Consider the following 19,267-nt stretch of genomic DNA (forward strand, 5'->3'; position numbering starts at 1 on the left):
TGCAGGGTTCGGCTCCTGTTCTCAACTCAATTACAATATGAACAAAAGGATTGGTATTGGTCTAAGATTCTTCAATTACAATATGAAGAGAAGGATTGGTCTGAGATTCTTCAATTACAATATGAACAAAAGGATTGGTCTGAGATTCCTCAATTACAATGTTAACAAAAGGCTCTTTCTGAGATTCTTGTTTCGAGGTTGGATTCACACTGATAAGAGAACAGATAGAGAAGGACTTCAGAGGGCAGAGGAAACAAAGATCAGGGTGGATGGTCGGGACTTCATAGGACCAGCGGAGACAGAGGTCTGGATGATGGGCATTCGAGGCTGGAAGGTGTGAAGTCCGGAGAAACCCCCCTCACAGCAGTCATGGACCAGCCCGCATCTCATTGTTAATCAGCGAATGAATGTGCATTTTTGTTATACTATAAATGGGCAAACGCGGGTTTGGACAATGTCTTTTCCATCCTCCGCTTGGGACATCAACACTCAGCGGGCTTATTCTTTGGGAGGGAGACCCGGAGCTCTGTATGAATCAATTTGAATGGAATAAATCATCTGTGGATAAACTCGCTCAACCCTGGTTTGTCTCCTCCGATGCTGAAGATGCTCCATTGTTAGACGGGATAAGACAGAGTTATGGAATTGGAGTAAGGTGATAACAGTAGTCTAACAGTAACATATGTCATATTCTTCCGTAGAGTTTGAAGACTGGGACGTTTTAATCTTGTTTTTGGTTCATTACAGTGAAGCTTGGGTGTCCCCGATCTGACCCCTCTGCACCCCGCTGAACCCACAAATCATCGCAGTGAAGCGGGGCTTTGCATCGCTTCTTTGATTACACGCGTCCACCTGTGCATGCGCGGTAACATACGCGAGCCATGCGCGAGCGCAGTGTTGCCGGGACATCTGGACGGTCGCCTGAGAGGGCGGAACCCCGGGACCATCACGGACCATCAAGCATATAAAAAGCTGCGTAACTTGTGTGGGGTTGTTCTTTTGACCCAGAGCTGTGGTGGGAAGCAGCTCTGAATTTGATTTATATAATGGGAATAAATACACTGTGGAGAAACCCGGCGCATCTTGGTCATCTCTAATAGGTGCCAAAGGTGCTCGGGGACCTGCGCTTTCTGATGGCGTCACAACAACGATCGGCGCTTTACGGACTTAAAAACCACACGTGCAAAAAGTACAAAACAATCAAATATATTAAATGAAACAAGAATAAATCATTTAAGCCTAATGCACGAGCTTCGCGCAGGGTTAAAAGCTAGGGAATATTTTTTTTCTAAAGTTTGGGCTATGGGCAAAATGGACAAGAAGAGATGTATGTTGTTTTATATAAAATTTTTGTGTGATGTCGTTACTCGTTATAAGCATTACGACTCTCAAGAACGACTGGCACAAAAAGGCAATGGAAATTGGCGAGAACTTCGACTCATCGGCCAATCATACTGCGAGCTCAACGATACGTCATCAGAAATCGCAGGCCCTCCAGCAGATCTGTACCTCACGCTGCCAATAATATATCCCCAAGAAGGAAAAAGATATCTACCCCGTATAAAGTTTTCAATATTGCTTGCTTTGATAGTCAGGAGGGATTGTGATAGAAATGAGTGGATTCTGTGGACGAGCCAAACCGACCGTTTGTGGTTTTGACTGCGAGGCGGAGGGCGAAAAGTACGACTATCATCAGGAGATTGCCAGGTAGAATTTAACTAACATCGCATCAGTTCCCACGTCGGATAAAGGAAACCCCCAAATAGGTTTATATGGGTTTGAGCAGAAATTATTGTTTAATAGTCGTACCAAATGAGGGACAATTTCCGTTGTATGTTTAGTCACGCCTGGCTAAATTTAGGAAAATGAGATGGTATAAGCAATGTATAAATTGTGATTAATTACATACATGCCAACCTCTGCCGATAACTGCCCTTATAAATGATTATGATTCCCCTTACAAACCCCAAAAAACCTTACAAACACCGTACGACGCATGTTTACTCGCGGTAACCAGACAGTGTAATAGAAATAACATAGGTAATTTGCATACAAAGTCTTTTATTCAATTGAAAAAGTTTACAATGCAATAAACTGTGCATTCAGTGGTTCATATTGTAAGCCAATGTGCATGATTTAGCAGACTTTATCTGCTCTAATGAGGGTCACTTGTGAGCAACAGTTGTCACAGTTCAATTTCATCTGTAATAAAGAAGTAAGAGTGTCTATTCCCATTGTCTTTCTGTACTCTGTACGAATTTTCCTCACAAGGCTGAAAACCTGCTCGCTATCAGCATTACTGTGAGGAAGGCTGAGTAAAATTAGATACATCTTTCTCATCAGTGGAAAGCAATCCAGCCCCAAACCAGTTTTCATTTTGAACACATGAGGCCAAAATGTCTCTGGACGAATTGGTTGCCCACCCTGACTTTTCTGAGGGAGAAGATCATCGGGTATTAGTTGAAAGTCTTCTCATTCATCTTTTAATTGTTCCTGATCAAAGTCTGGTGTAAACCTGTTTGCAAGCTTAACAATGCTTGTGTAATCCAACATCTCTCTTTCTTGGGTCCAACACCACCAAGTCACTCAGTATTGTATTCTGAAATGGAAATTTTTGTATCATTTAGTTACAACAGCCTCGTAGAAGGAGCGAACAGAGGGGGAAAAAGTTGCTTGCATGGCTGGTGTGATGCTTTGCCTGATTTCATCCTCCTCATCCTCCCTGTTGCGCAAGCCAACACCAAGCCCGCTATCCTCATGCTGCAGGCATCTGTTTGTATAATTAACTGCCAGCAGGCTATCAGCAGATTTGACATGTTCCATTTGCACAAATTTCACCAAGAGTTTCTCAAGAGTCTTTCCATTTCTGGTAGCAAATCTCCAATCATACATGCCTCTGTTTGGAACACAATATTGAATTGATTTATTTGAGGCAGGATGAAGCTGAGGAAGTGGAGTGTGAGGAGAGTAACAGGGTCTTGAAGTCGATCATGGATGCTTTTCACTTTACCTGCCCTTTCTACATCCGCATGGCTAGCGAGGTAGCTTTTGAGTTCTTTGTACTGAGACAATGTTCTTTCAACCACTTTTTGCAGAGACAACAATCGTGTCGGACAATGCTTTAGGATTTTTTTTTGCTCGGAATTTGTAAAGTCCTAAACCTTTTTAAAATCCTCAATTCATTTGTAACTATTTAGAAAATATATAAAATATATCCACCAGCAAGTCATCTATGTTTACTGGCAATGTCTTCAGTCCATCTTTGACACACAGATTGCCGAGATGACAAATGCATCCAACACTAAAATCAGCCCCATTTTTCTTTTATCCTAGACAAGACAGTTTTTCTTTCCAACCATGGTGTTGCAATTGTCGCTTGCAAATCCCACAACGTTACTCCATGGAATGTCATTTTCTTGTAAAATGTTGTCAATAACGGCAAAGATTGATGCTGTTGTGCCTGATGCCAACTCTGGTAAATCGACGAGTGTGGTATTTGTGTTCTCCCTATCAAAGAAGTGAGCTAACACAACAAGTCACTTTTTGGTAGTACGATCATTGCTTTCATCAATAATGAGGGTAAACGGGTGAGTTCTGCAATACTGAATGACGTCTTGGGTGTAGCCATGTGCAAGGCTCTCCTGAACAATCACCGTAGCCTTGGTCTTCCGACATGCAAACTCCTGCAAAAATATAATATTAAAATATACAATTTTAATCATATAAATATATATTCAACAATGTACACAATTCTTTCTGGGAAAGAAATCTGTATGTATATGTGTGTAGCAACACAGTTGGTAAATTATAAATATTTTTCACAATTAAAGTTGGCAGCAGTGTCAGGAACTCAGTGTTTTGTTCTCATAACAGGTATAATGTATGAATTATCAAAATTAAATAACAAATGGGCTTTTCCCAAGGCCGTTATGGTTGACACGGTGCCATAAATGCTGATTCATTGTAGATATGGATGATGATGATAATAATAATAATAATAATAATAATAATAATAATAATAATCATAATAAAAAATTACCTTAGCTCTATGCATCCGGAAACTTAACTTTCACCAAATCCGAGAAGTGGTCCGCAGCTGTGAAAGCAATGTTGTGCTCAGCAAGAAAATGGCAAAAGAGAATTTCCGCATTTGTTGTCTTTTGGGATGCTGCAGGATTTGCGGTAGAGACAAAGTGCTTGGTTAATGGGACATGTGAATTGTTTTTTTTTTCACATTCTCCACGTGTCTGGCAGTTTTAAAGTGGCTCTTCAGATCGTAAAATCCACTCGCAGCAACTTTTACGTCTTAATTGCAAGGGACACAGAATGAGAATTGAGTGCCTTTTAACGATGCTTTAATCCAGCCAGCATACTCACCTTGAAGTAACTCCCATTCTTTCTGGTGTCGACCCGATCCTTGAGTTCTTCGTTTCTTACTAGGTGGCTCCTCCATGCTTGCTTCCACGATATTTACTCTATGTATATCTACGCATGCGCATGTCATCCTTTATTCATATTGCCGTACGCACCGCTAAAAAAAATACATACGATTGAGGATAATTTTTTCTACTATACCGTGACAATAGTAAAGATCGATGACGGTAGCGTCATTGGCTACCAGCCTACGAGACTATCTGGATTTTAGCCAAAACGGTCTTGTTGAGATCGGTTTTCATAAATATTGGCAATTTGAAAAATAAATTCCCCGTACAAAAATCGGTGTACGGCGTACATGATTTGAGATGGTAAAAAAAACGTATAAAATACGTATAAAACGTACAAGTTGACAGGTATGGATTATTCTCTTGCTGTCATGTTAGTGTTATTTTCTTTGCTATGAAAGTTTTCTTTTGACAGAACATAGACAAGACACGGATTAGCTTCAGTAGTCACGTCTTAGTGGTTTGTTTGGGAAAAATGCACCCTCGTGTTATCGTCTGAATCTAATATTTAAATTCTTTCGGTGGGCTTTAACCTAAACATTTGTGGAGGTACAATTCGTTCCGGGACTAAGCTTGTATGTCTATTTTCGCAACTCAAACGAACGTTGAAGTAAAAACAAATTAATTTGTTCCAATTCTCTGAAAAAACACCAAAAACAGGATCTTGGGTTGGAAAAATGTTTTATTTCTTCTAATATGCCATCTATTGATAAAGTAACACATAACTAGTGGTTTAATAGTAAGAAAATGTGTTTAATTGAAGTAAAATTAGACGCATTTCGAAGGGGGAAGAGAGAGACGGACAGAGAGAGGGGTGGGGCTGTTAATTCGTTCCAACCCTCTGAATAAAGACCAAAAAAAGGATATTGGATTGGAAAAAATGTTTTATTTCTTCTAATTCGCCATCTATTAACAAAGTAACACAACTAGTGGTTTAATAGTAATAAAATGTGTTTTATGTAACTAAAATTGGGCGGTGTAGTCTGCACGAGTATACTTCATTACCCAGAAAGCCCCCTTTTTGCGGAAACTCGTCTGAATAAATCGTTCAGTGCTCGTTGATATATGTTTAGGCGAAAGAGATGCGTCAAAAAAAGACAATGCGCTACAATGATAAACAGACTCTCATGTCATGGCCACTTGCCTTGGTCGCATCTCGAAATTTTGATCCTATTGCGGGCGAATTATTCGATCGAAATTTTCGTCGTACCACGAGCATGTCATACCTCGTACAAATTCAATTAAGTCCCTTGTAAGCTTCATCCAAGTTGAACGTCCTAAAACTGACTGCAGATGATTCAAAATATACAAAAAATATTTATATCTTCAATTCTACTCCCCTGCTGTTTGCCTTAACATTTTTTTGCTCTCCCCCAGGTCAAGGTATGGTGATATGCTCTATGATCAGGATAGGGTGAGTTAACACATAATGACAGAAAACACTTCACACTTTAATATCCAAAGTACAGTTGCCAAATACAGTGGGGCAAATAAGTATTTAGTCAACCATAAATTGTGAAATTTCTCCGAACTTGAATAGATTAGAGAGGTCATTAATTGTCCACATGGGTAAACCACAACCATGAGAGACAGAATGTGAAAAAAAATCAGAAACTCACATTGTTAGATTTTTAAAGAACTTATTTCCAAAGTAGAGTGGAAAATAAGTATTTGGTCACCTACAAACAAGCAAGATTTCTGGCTGCCAAAGGGGTCCAACCTCTACTAACGAGGTCTCCACTCGTTACCTGTATTAATAGCATGTTTTAACTCATTAACGGTATGTGAGACACCTGTCCACAACCTCAGACTCTCACACTCCAAGACCAAAGAGCTGTTAAAGGACACCAGAGACAAAATTGTAGACTTGCACCAGACTGAATCTGCAATATGTAAAACACTTGGTGTAAAGAAATCAACTGTGGGAGCAATTATTTGAAAATTGAAGACATACGAGACCACTGGTAATCTCCCTCAATCTGTGGCAAAATGCAATATCTCACTCTGTCGCGTCAAAATGATAACAAGAACGGTGAGCAAAAATCCCAGAACCACACAGTGGAACTTAGTGAATGACCTAAGAGAGCTGGGACCACAGTAACAAAGGCTACTATCAGTAACACAATGTGCCGCCAGGGACTCAAATCCTGCACTGCCAGACGTGTCCCCCTGCTCAAGTCAGTACACATCCTCTATGGTTTGCTAGAGAGCATTTCGATAATCCAGGACTGGAAGAATGTGTTATGGTCTGATGTAACCAAAATAGAAGTTTTTGGTAGAAACATGGTGTAAGATAGGACAAAGTCTCTTTGCAATTGCTTGTTAATAATGTATTAGTTTTTGTGAGTATAACAGCATCGTAGTCATCCTTATGGCTGACATGTCAGCATAAACACCCAACTGTCTGACTGAATAATCAATCCGAGTCTTGTGATTGGGTTGACATGTCAGCACAAATACTCAACTGTCCGACACTGATCAATTACCTTTTGCCCTGCAAATGACAGAAACGTATCTGTCCAAAGTCCTAGTGACAATTGTCAGTTTTGCCTGCATTTAGGACACACTCACTGGTCATTCGACTAGAGTTGCAGGAACATCGCGTTGAACAGGACCCCACTGTAGGAACTCTCACTGTCCACTTTGCAGTCTGGTAAAGAAACCTATTTTCTATTTAAATTGATCTCACTCTTTCTTAGCCTGCTCCTGAAGTTGCATTTTCAGACCTAACACATAGGTTCTTGATTTTGGAGAAAAAAAATACCGAATTGAACAGTTCCAAAGCGAGTTGGCCACATTCCACAATACAAGGAAACAATTGCAAACCCTGTCAGCCAGCCTATGTTACATTCCGTCAGGCGAACAAACAATTACAAGGCCAGCTAGTTAGGTATCTTATATTTCGTGGTGCAAACAAACAATTGCAAGGCCAGCTAGTTCGGTATCTTATATTTCGTGGTGTGAACAAACTATTTTAGTTAGCCTATCCTACATTCTAGTTGCTAGTTAGCCTATCGTACATTCCACAGTCTTAACAAACAATTGTAAAACCGGTCTGGCCACATGGCTCGACATGAACAAACAATTATTAAACCAGTTGGCAGGTCTACCCCACATTGACAAAATCAAGTTTTATTGTGAAAATACGATAAATACGTGATATTTACCGTATTTTCTTTTACAGACTTAAAAAAAAGTTCAAATCTTACATTACACTAAATTTAAATCTTCCTATGCAATAACCAAGGCCAAAAGGTTAATGTATTCCACCGCGGCTTTCGGGTGAACTTTCTTCTTCATACGTGTTGGCAAGGTAGGTCACTCACTCATACACTACTCATGTTTTTTGATTATTTCGTGCGTAATTTCTATTGTCACCATATGCCCTTTATTCGCACTACCCGTCATCGCACGAGCTTGCTTTGGAGCCATTGTCTTTGCCTTAATTCTGCAGTGACTTAATGCAAAAAAAAATAAAAAACAGAAAAACTGCAACGTTCCGCCTAGTGCTCACAGATATCTCTTAACAAGGGAGATGCGGCGAGAAAGACTGAAATCACAACCAACCTCTCGCGTCTGCCACCTGGCTCTTATGCTCGTATCACAAAATCTGTCTCGTATCTCAAGGCAAATATTGTCTCGGAATTTTACCCGTATCTCAAATTTCTTGTATATCGGGGCACTCGTATGTCAAGGTATTACTGTACAGTAACCCCTGGATTATCACGGTTAATGTAGACCAGACATGACCGCGGTAGATGAAAAAACGCAAAATAGGGTCACCCTCTAAAAAAATATTTTTTTGCTTTTGTTTATTTTTTTTTACTTGAATACGTAGTTCTAGTAGCAAGCGCAGTACAGGGGAGTGGCTTCCGCTTGCGAGTTTTCAGCGTGGATTTAAAAAAAAATTTTCGGACTTCCTAAAAAAAAATCCCCCAGAAAAAAAATCTGCAATGTAGGGAAACCGTGAAAGTAGAAGCCGCAATATTCAAGGGATCACTGTACTTGCATGAATAAGCGTGGACTCAAACATGACAGGTAACAAAACGACCTATAATACACCATTGTCTGTTATAAAAGAATCAGTCAAAGCATTTGTTCTTTTTTTTAAGCTTGAGCATGGTAGAATTTGTGGATTAATGCTGGCTTTACTGAAGCCAGTCAGCAGTATCCCCACACATATGATCCGAGTGATTGAATAAGAATGTAAGGGAAGGCATCCCCTTCCAAAAAACTTGTCGCTGCTTCTTCCCGGCCACGCCCGGGTCATCAAACTACATACACAAATAATGCACACCCAGTCCCAAAAAGACAACCATTCCAGCTAAAAGTCACTAAAAAACAACTTAACAAAACAATTACACACCAGCAACACAAAAAGTCCGCAATTTTAAGAAATCTGCTGTAAAAAAAAAAAGTTTCCAATAAGTGGACCTTTTTTCTTCTTTAGAATAAAAAGTACTACCAGGGCATTCGGGAAGCTGTGGCCCTTGTTCAAGCTCAGGGTAAGAAGGTCATTGTCCTGGACATCGGAACAGGCACCGGCCTATTGTCCATGATGGCTGTTAATGCTGGAGCAAACTTCTGCTATGCTGTGGAGGTAATTTCAATTTTGGCTCATCTCATCTCATTTTCTGAACCACTTTATCCTCATTAGGGACACAGCGGTGCCAGAGCCTATCCCAGCTGTCTCCGGGGCAGAGACATATGTGGCCCTATGTGAAAAAATACTAACTGCCTTCTTAATTAAATCAAAAAGTAATTTGTACTAACCACAGTTTTGAAAAAGCTGAATTGGATTTTGCTGGCTGAAACTTGATTGCCATTACATTTGTTGAATCAAGAAATCACTTAAAGAGAACATGTCAAACAAAGTAGGTTGAAGATCTCAAACACAAACACATGAAGTTTAAGAACCAAAGAAATTTGAGAAGAAAATGAGTAATGTGATTAGAACTTTTTTTATTTTGAATACTCATTGAAAAGACTATTGTTTAATCTCTCTCTCTCTCTCTCTCTCTCTCTCTCTCTCTCTCTCTCTCTCTCTCTCTCTCTCTCTCTCTCTCTCTCTCTCTCTCTCTCTCTCTCTCTCCCTCTCTCCCTCTCTCTCCCTCTCTCTCCCTCTCTCTCCCTCTCTCTCCCTCTCTCTCCCCTCTCTCTCCCTCTCTCTCTCTCCCCTCTCTCTCTCTCCCCTCTCTCTCTCTCCCCTCTCTCCCCCTCTCCCCCGCTGCCTCACGAAACGCGGGATTTTTTATTAATTCATCTTCCATACCGCCCATCCTTTGAAAGGGTTGCAGGGGTTGCTGGAGCCTAACAGGCTGTCTTCGGGCGAAAGGCAGAGTACACCCTAGACTAGCTATGGGCAAACTACGGACCGCGGGCCACATCCAGCCCGCTACGCCCTTTAATCCGGCCCGCCGACGTTGTCCAAATGTATTTTTTTTTCCAAAGATGGCGCCGTCAGGCCAGTGGCAGTATCTCTGTCCACTCTTATCGTTTTTTTTGTGTTTTACAGCCCCTCTATCTTTTTTTAAATTACATTTTAATATTTCTTAAAACTTTCCTTTTTACTTTACTTTGTACTTTATACTTTTTACTTTAATGATGAGTACGTTAATACTTTAGTCCTTTTTATTGTTTATGTTTCATATGTACTGTTAACAGATGCAGTTTTTTATATGTATCTTATCTTGTGCTGACCCGGCCCCTCTATCAAAATTTTAAAGTCAATGTGGCCCCCGGGCCAAAAAAGTTTGCCCACCCCTGCCCTGGACTGGTCGCCAGTCAGTCGCATGGTACACAGAGAGACAAACGACCATCCGCACTCTCAATCATCTCAAGTCAGGCGAGTGAACTGCTACACCAGGAGGTGGCTTATTTTTATTTATTTAATTATTTTTAATTTCATAAAAACATGAAATTAAACGTTGAAACTCGTAACCAGAAGCCACTCCTGCTACCAGGACTCGCTATTAGGTGACCCTTTTTTGTGGATTTTCCCATTTCGCTGGGGGTCCAACCTCCCATTAACCGCGATAATCGAAGTATTACTGAAACCCTTTTTAGACATAAATCAGGCAGAAAAAATAATTTTAAAGATTTCAAGGGATAAAAGAGTGCAATGCTTCATAATAGACTTATTTTTCTAGAAATTAAATCTACGTTTTATATATCCCAGTATGCACCACGCACTGCTTACCGGGGGCTGCTTTCCGTAGTTGCGAGACCTGTCTTGCCTCAATATTGATCCTTGTATAATGCACACCAGATTATAAGATGCATGTTCAGCTTTTGAAAAAATGGAGGGCTCTTAGGTGTGCCATATAGTATTTATAGTATTATAAGGGAGTTAATATGCCCTAACATGTCTTTATAAATGCAAAATATCTAATTATTCAATTTGGAAAAAATAAATAAGTCAATCTTGATGAGAACCCGGTGCTTTCTAATTACAGAAATTACAATTTTCTTTCCAAAAGTTTTAGATGTGGTGGCAGCCATATTGCTTCTAATTTCAAAATATCTCGTTTCTTGTGGTGGTTCATACTACTCCAATAGTTGTCACTTTCGTACAAGAAATAAATTGACAAAAAATCGAGGTGGAATTTTGTTTCATTTAAAAATCAAGGCTGCTCGCATATGGCGAAAAAAATGTAGACGCAGCACCCCGACCTGACTAAGATGGCCCCGCGCCGACCTCCCTAAGATGCCCGTGCCCCCCATAAGATGGCTGTGCCCCGAGCAAGCAGTACGGGAACGTTTTGCATTCCAACAAAAATGCACGGGTGCAGCGGTTCTTTGCTCTCCAGTTTGGTGTTTTGTTTTTTCAATCTTATCGTTATTTACTAATATATGCGAGGCAAACATTTTCTAAAGTCGCCAGGATTTAATTACTCTCGGAAGGAGATGCAACATATTCATCACAACCGATTACCAACGGACGTACAATATCGCCGAGGACACCTCCACCCCACCGGGATCTCCGTGGATAGTCGGCCCAATCAGAGTACGCGGAGGCGGCAAAGGGGAAGAAAGCAAAAGCGCGGATGCCGGGCGGGCCTGCCTGCTAAGCTTAGAAAACAACCGCACAGAGGACCGATTCCAAGTATCTTCTTGATCAACGCTAGATCCATCACCGACAAAATGGACGATTTAGAACTTCAGCTTGCAACCAACAGCTTTGTCAGGAACTGCTACATTATTTTCATAACGGAAAAGTGGCTACATCCGCAAATCCCCGACACGGTTGTATCGCTAGCTAACCGGATGCCATTGCGAAATGATCGTTCGAATGAATTATAATTGAAAAGCAAGGGGGGGGGGGGGGAGCTTTGCGTTTACATACACAACGAATAGTGCTGCAACAGTAGGATCATTAACGCTCACTGCTCCCCAGATTTAGAGCTCTTGGCAGCACGGTGCAGGCTCTTCTATCTACCTAGAGAGCTAAGGATTGCCATTATAATCGCTGTTTACATCTCACAGGATGCTAACATTAGCACGGCACTTAGCCTCCTAATAGGGACTGTAAACAAACAGCAGCTTGACCACTCCGATGGAATCTTTATTGTTGCTGGTGACTTCAACAAAGCATGTTTAAAGACTGTTCTGCCGAAGTTTATCCAGCACGTGAAGTGTCATACCAGAGGAGATAAAACACTAGACCATGTTTATTCTAATATCAAACTTGCTTATAGAGCCACACCCTACATTCACCTTGCTGGATAAGACCATCCGTGCCTGTCCCTCACCCCCTCATACACCCCACTCCGGAGGCTAACAAGGCCACAAATAAAGCTAATAAAAACATGGCCCGATGACACCCTTTCTCAGCTGTAGGACTGTTTTTCCTGCACGATTTGGAAACTTTTTGAACACCACAACCTCCAGGACTACACGGACACTGTACTTTCCTACATCAAAAACTGCACGGACAACATCACTGTTATAAACGGATACAGGTTTTTCCAACCCAAAAACCCTGGATAACCAGTGAGTCACTCATCAAATGCCGTAACACCGCCGCCAGGTCAGGGGACAAGGTACAATACAGCGCTGCCAGAGCAGAGCTGAAGAAAGGAATTAAAAAGGCCATGGGAGCATATACAAGGAAAATTGAGGAGCACTTCACAGTAGTACACTGGAGCTTCAGGAACATGAAGTGAGACGGATACTGCGGACTGTGAATACCAGGACGGCTGCTGGCCCTGAAGGAGTACCAGGGAAGATGCTCAAAGCCTGTGCTGACCAGCTGACTGGTGTTTTCACAAAGATCTTCAATTGTTCCCTGCAACAACCCATCATCCCATCCTGCCTGAAATCTGCCACCATTATCCCTGTCCCTAAAAAGCCAACCATTATGCTAGCGGCTATAATAACATAGGCACACTAGCGGCTACCATAACATAGGCACGCTAGCGGCTAGCATAACATAGGCACGCTAGTGGCTAGCATAACATAGGCATGCTAGCGGCTAGCATAACATAGACACGCTAGCGGCTAGCATAACATAGGCACCCTAGCGGCTAGCATAACATACGCTACCCTAGTGTCATGCTAGCACCCTCGGACTAGGCTTCCAATATATTGAGAAAAACTGAAAATATACCCTCAAATGAGACTGAACTCTATCACACGGTGCGTTTTATAGGTAATTTAAAGTTTATGTTACGATACGGGGGCATCCGTCAAGTGACTATCTCTCTCCCTCATCCACGAACTCCCCGTTGCGTGAAATAATGCCTCATTTTATTATTAAACATCATGACCACTAGTTATTTGTTACTGTTAGTATATGATGAATTATAACCAATAAAAATGTTTTTCCATTGTAATATTGGTTGGTTCACCAATAATTATTCCCAAGTTCACCCTTCAATAATTTTTTGAAAATAAGTTCATTTCTAAGGGAAATGTGGATTCGAAATATGAGTAAACTGACATCAGAGCTCTGTGCCGGAATGCATAAAGCTCGTGTCTCAATGTACCACTGTATTTTTCACTTGCATGGTCAGCGACCGCTAGGACAGCCACCCAACCTCTGTCCAGACCTTACACTTCTTTTCTGTTGCTTTATTACATTCATTGGCCATGATTACATAAACGTCTTTTCTGTTGCTTTATTTTATTCATTGGCCATGATTACATAAACGTCTCAACTCTGAAGAACGGGGTGGATAACATAGGTGAGATGTCCGAGTGTTTTTATATGTGCATGTAAGTTGACCCATGTACGTGTCCCAAAACTCGTTCACAATAGTCAAAACAGATGAGCAAAACTTCTTAATTACAAGCAAGTATTATAATAATAATGATAGCAAGACTTAGCTTATATTTTTTGGCAAGTATTGTGGAATATTAAGGTGCCCGTTAGTCTAAATAACACCTACTGTGCCGGGTAGCCACGTTTCCATGAGCCAGGTTCGGGCTGGCCTTATTGATATCAGACATTGCCGAAACGATGACGAATGAGGGCAGTTGTCCTTCAAGTTCTCACCGTAGTGTGCTCAGACGTTAGACGTGTTTGCGAAGGACGAGTAATGTCCTTCAATGTACTATGCTCAAGCTTTAAAAGACGCCAAGTTTTTTATTAAAGTAGGTCTTGCTTCTTGGCTGCAACCAGAGGGTTTTGTGCATTTTTCCATTCCAACACAAGCAAATGTATATTCATCATTCATCTTCCATACTGCTCATCCTCGTAGGGGTTGCTGAAGCCTAACCCAAATGTCTTCGCGCGAAAGGCACTACACCCGAGAATGGTCGCTAGTCAGTCGTGGATTGGGACACATACAGAGGCAGAGATAACCACTCATGCTGCCACCGAGTGCGAATCGGACCCAGACTGCCCGTACCAAAGGCAAACAGAAGAACCACTACAGTGTAGTGGTTCTTCTGCTTGCCATCTCCGGTTCTCAAGAGCCCCTATCCAGTGTGTTTTCCATATCTCCCTCTTCTACAACACCTGACTGAAATGATCAACTCATCAGCACGCTGTTCATGACCTTGATACCGATCCAGATTATTTGGTTCAAGTGTGTTGGTGGAGGGAGATATGAAAAACAGACTTGATAGGGGCGCTCGAGGACTGAAGTTGGCCACCCCTGCGCTACACCATCGGGGGCCAGCAAATGTATGATAAAATGAATTAAAATGCCTAACAGACAGTTTTTTTATGTAATTATGAGCCAGTCCTTTAATCCTCTACCTGATGTCCAAGCTTTTCTCCAATCATATTATTACTGTAGAATTCGATAATTTCCGGCTAATTAGTGTTTTCTGCAGGTTTTCAAGCCTATGGCTGATGCCGCCAAACGCATTGTAGAGAAAAATGGTTTCGGTGATAAAATCAAGATTATCAACAAACATTCCACTGATGTTAACGTTGGGCTAGGTCGGTATCCAATTTGAACTGTTCCACAAGTGTTTCTTTTCATTTTTTTTCTGTTTATTAAGTGAAAGCTGCATTCATAGATTCCAACATTTTGAGAAACTAGAAAAGACTGTCATTCATTTAACAGATTTCTTTTTTTTGTGATAATCAGGTGAAGATATGGAAATGAAGGCCAATTTGCTTGTGACAGAATTATTTGATACGGAGCTCATTGGAGAGGGAGCTCTGCCTGCTTACGAGCATGCGCACAGGCATCTGGTCCAGGTCTGTTTCCGTCCTTTTGTTGTTTTTTTGTAATGTACATTATCATTTTGAGATCTGCTTAAGATTTATTTTTAGTAATAATAATCGGACAGGCTTTGTCGTCATCATCATCATCATCATTGACTCGAGAAAAGCCTAATTGTCATCATACCCAGCTGCGTATGATGAAATTGGTAATGCTTCTCCACAAAGTGCGCTTTACTGGCAAAAGGCCCAAATAAGTGATAATTTCAGACTCGTTGGCACTCTGCCGTGATGGATACATCGCATCACCGACCCGAGCGAACCAAATCCCGGCGACTGCAGAAAATGTTTGCCTCGCGGATGCCCAAAAATAAAAAAAACAGATCACTACCGCCCACTGTCTCCTCACTTACCTTCAGTCAGCCAGCAGGAGGCAGATAACCGCCCAACGTTCTTCATGTTACCTCACCCACAAGTTATTACACAGAAGGGATTCTGTGTCCTGCTACCGCAAGTTCAGAGTCCTGATTGCTGTGGGAAAAAAAACTGTCCTCTAGCCTATTTGTCCGTACTTTGTGAGACGTGTAGCATCTGCCAGAGGGCAGCAGCTGGAACAGGTTGTGACCAGGGTGGTATGGGTTCCCGACAATGTAAAATAAAAAAAAATAAATCAGACATATGCATTGTCGTCATCATTGACTTGACAAAAGGCTAATTGTCATCATACCCAGCTGCGTATGACGAAATTGGCAAAAAGCCCTTGTTCCGGCTCTGCTGAGGTAACGGGGGCTGGCAATGTCTTCCTGTGAGGGCAGAGAGCAGCCGACAATGTTCTGGGCAATGTTAATCACTCTCTGTATGGCCTTTTTGTCTGCTGCCGTGCTTCCAGCGTCCTACACTGTAATGCAGTATGCCAGAATGCTCTTCCCAGTGGCTCTATAGAAGGTTACCAGAAGCTTAGTGTCCAAGTTGTTCCTCCTGAGTACCCTGAGGAAATGGAGTCATTTCTGGGCCTTCTTAAACACTGCCGTGGTGTTTATAGACCAGATGAGCTTATCCGTGATGTGGACCCCCAGGAAGACAGGATTTGATGTTTCAGTTCCAGTTTTTTAAAGCACTCTCTGATGATTGGTGTGAGTGCTACTGGGCAGAAATCATCTCTATTGTTTTTTGGTGATTTCTTTGGCACTGGGATGATGATATTCCATCCGGTCCTGTGGCCTTTCTGGGGTTTACACAGAGGAGTGTATGTCTCACACCGACTGCCTCCACAGTGAGTGGTGTGGGAGGTATTGGAGTTTGAGGTAATGTGACTGAGTTCTAGACTTGGGACTCAAAGCAGGTTAAAAAAAAAGTTGTTTGCTCCTTTGTCTGTGCCACACCTGAGTCCGCAGAAGCAGAGTACTACAGTACTACACCCCTTGTAGTTGGTGAGGGACTGTATGCTCTGCCACATCGTTCAGGGGTTATCGAGTTGGCCTTCTATCTTCCCCTTGTCGTCTGCTTTGGCAGTCTTGATGCCTTTCCTCAGGTTGGCACAAGCTGCGCTGTAGCGCGCCCTGTCGCCCGATCTAAAGGCTGCATCATGGGCCTGGAGGAGGGATCAGACCCAGTTTCGGCACAGCTAGATGGTCTTCTCCACAAAGACCGTAGCCATGCAGTAATTGATGTAAGACCTTATCGTGTCTGTAGATGCGCCTAGGGGTGGAAGGGCTCCCACTGTCTTTTCAAAGCAGTGTTGGAGTCAGGTGAGAGCGTCATCAGGCCAGATAGTGGTATGTATTTTGGGCTTAGTTTGTCGGCTGAGGGTTGTCTCCTGGGGCCATGAACAATGAGAGGTTGTCAGACTGTCCAAAGTGTATACTAGATGTTCAACATGATTCAGTGCTCTATCCTTTCTTTTTGGACCTTTCATGGGCTGGTAAAGTTTCGGCAAAACAGTTTTGAGATTTGCCTGATTAAAATTTCCTGCCATGATGTGTTTGCCTTTTGGGTAGGCGTGCTCGTGATGGTTTATGTTGTCCATTAGTAGAGAGAGGGAGGTTCTTACGTTAGCATCCAGGTGATACGTAAGCAGCCTTTATAATAATGACAGTTAGCTTGCTAAGCAGAAAGAAGGGTCTGCATCTCACCGACATGAAGTCATTGTCTGGGGAAGCGTGTCAAACTGTGCTATTGTTACGCCATCCAACATTAACGTAGATGCATTGCTACCTCTTTTTTCTTCCGAGTGGCTAGTCCTCTCCAATCTGAGTAGCGTGCGGCCTGCTAGCTGCACCATAGCATCGGGTATTTGTGGGTGAAGCCATGTCTTGATGAGTAGTATGCAGCGTTCTCAAACGTGGCGATTTGCAGCTGCCCTGGAATTCTGAATCGTCCTTCTTGTTTACAATGGATTTGACGTTGGAGAAGTAGATGCTTGGCAGCGATGGTTTGAGTGGCTGTTTTTTGGTCTTATTCAACAGGTCGCTTCTGCTTCTTCTCCGACGCCACCTCTTTCGCCGGCCATGCCCAATACCAATACACGGAGGCCCCGCAATCTCCCTATCTCATCCGGAATCTTGCGCGCACGATGAAAATCGCTAGAAGCTGTAGTTTTCTGCTAGAAACTCATATTTAACAAGTCCATGCGGTTTTATTAGATGTTTAAGTCCAGTACTGGCGAACACCTTGCGCAAAAAAAGTCTGCACAGGGAGGGAGAGTTGGAAGCCGCTACATGCTCACATGCCGCCATCTTAGAACAGATTTAATATTAGCAACTAGAATCGCCTCCAAAAGTGTTGGATCTGCCAATCCCTTATTTTGTAAAGGCATTCCAGGTTTTACTTCATTTTTGTTTTCTAGTAAACTTTTATTTAGATTTTCGTATAGTTAGATTAGGCCCTTACTGGAACCCTTGATCTTAGCCCTAAACAGTTACTATGATCTTCAAAATCATTTGTTACATATTTATAGAACAGCATTAGTTATCGAAATATTATTCAAATATGTAGAATCTGCTGACACAGTCACTTTGAATGTGAATTAAGCAAAAATATATAATTTGTCCCTATAGGAAGGTTGTGTGGCAGTCCCTCATAAGGCGACCATCTATGCCCAATTGGTGGATTCACAGCTGTTATGCAGCTGGGCTCAACTGCAGCCAATAGAGTTGCAGGGTACTCAATTGTTGCCTCCGCCTGCTATGAGCAATTGCAGGGGCACTCATTCAGTATGTGACATTCAGCTCAGCCAGATTTCACCTCTTAGTTTTATCCCTTTGAGTCCAGTCTGCACCATGTTCAGGTATGAAGCATTCTCTTGAAATTAATATTACAGTCAATGTTTTTATTTACATTGTATTTTTGGTTATCAGTGTGGATTTTAGTAAGCCTGTAAGGAGTGCCCCTCAATCCTACTCCTCACAATTTGTGGCTCAGAGCAGGAGTCAGGCTCAAGTGGTTCTCTCTTGGTGGGACCTAGAGATGGACCCCAGTGGAACCATTGTGTGTACTATGGCCCCCAGCTGGACATACCCAGATCCAACGATGGCGCCAGTGAGTTAAATATATTTTGCAAATATATGTTGCTGGTGGCTGTCATGTGTGGTCATTGTTGTGGCTGTTTATGGTAGTGGAGAGACCACTGGATGCAGAGTGTGTACTTTCTACCTGCTCAATGGACAATTGATAAAGGAGAAGATCTGAGTCTCACCGTCTCCCACGATGACTACAGTTTGTGGTTCAGCCTCAAATCTCACAGGTACACCATTAAGTCAAACATTACCTATTATAAACTTATCGTTACCATTTATCAATGTTCACCACAAGTGTCATTATCTTTGTTTGGCTCAATTTGTAGTTGGGTGCTTTAAAGTGATTCTGTTTTGCTACACATCAGCATAACACAGCAACAGTATATTTGCACTTGTTCTTTTTGAAAGCAAAACAACTACAGGCAGTCAAGTCGCGGGTAAAACATTTTCGGATTCTGGAAAAAATATAACATCACTTGAGGGAATGCAACACTTAACTGCAGCATGTCAAACCCATAACAAATAAGTGCATATTTCTTGTGATACTTTAAACATTTCAAAGGAAATATGTTTAAGGTTAAAAAAGAGACATAGGGAAAAACACATAATTTATTTATTTGAATAGGCTAAATCAGGCTAGGATTAAGGTTTTCGAATGGCCTTTCCAAGTCCTGACTTAAACTACATTTAGA

The 19,267-nt window shown here is 41.8% G+C and overlaps 1 protein-coding gene across 1 annotated transcript; it reads left to right on the forward strand.

The window, feature by feature from the left end:
- Positions 1–1,464: 1,464 nt before the first annotated feature.
- On the forward strand, positions 1,465–18,802 carry LOC144192954 (protein arginine N-methyltransferase 7-like; the record flags this gene model as incomplete). Its single annotated transcript, XM_077711790.1, has 8 exons — positions 1,465–1,707; positions 5,820–5,856; positions 8,893–9,042; positions 14,724–14,832; positions 14,984–15,096; positions 18,117–18,346; positions 18,417–18,597; positions 18,675–18,802. Coding segments are annotated over exons 1-8 (1,043 nt in total), but the record flags the coding sequence as incomplete, so codon positions are not given.
- Positions 18,803–19,267: the final 465 nt, after the last annotated feature.

This window comes from Stigmatopora nigra, unplaced genomic scaffold (genome assembly GCF_051989575.1).
Source record: "Stigmatopora nigra isolate UIUO_SnigA unplaced genomic scaffold, RoL_Snig_1.1 HiC_scaffold_34, whole genome shotgun sequence".
NCBI lineage: Eukaryota > Metazoa > Chordata > Actinopteri > Syngnathiformes > Syngnathidae > Stigmatopora > Stigmatopora nigra.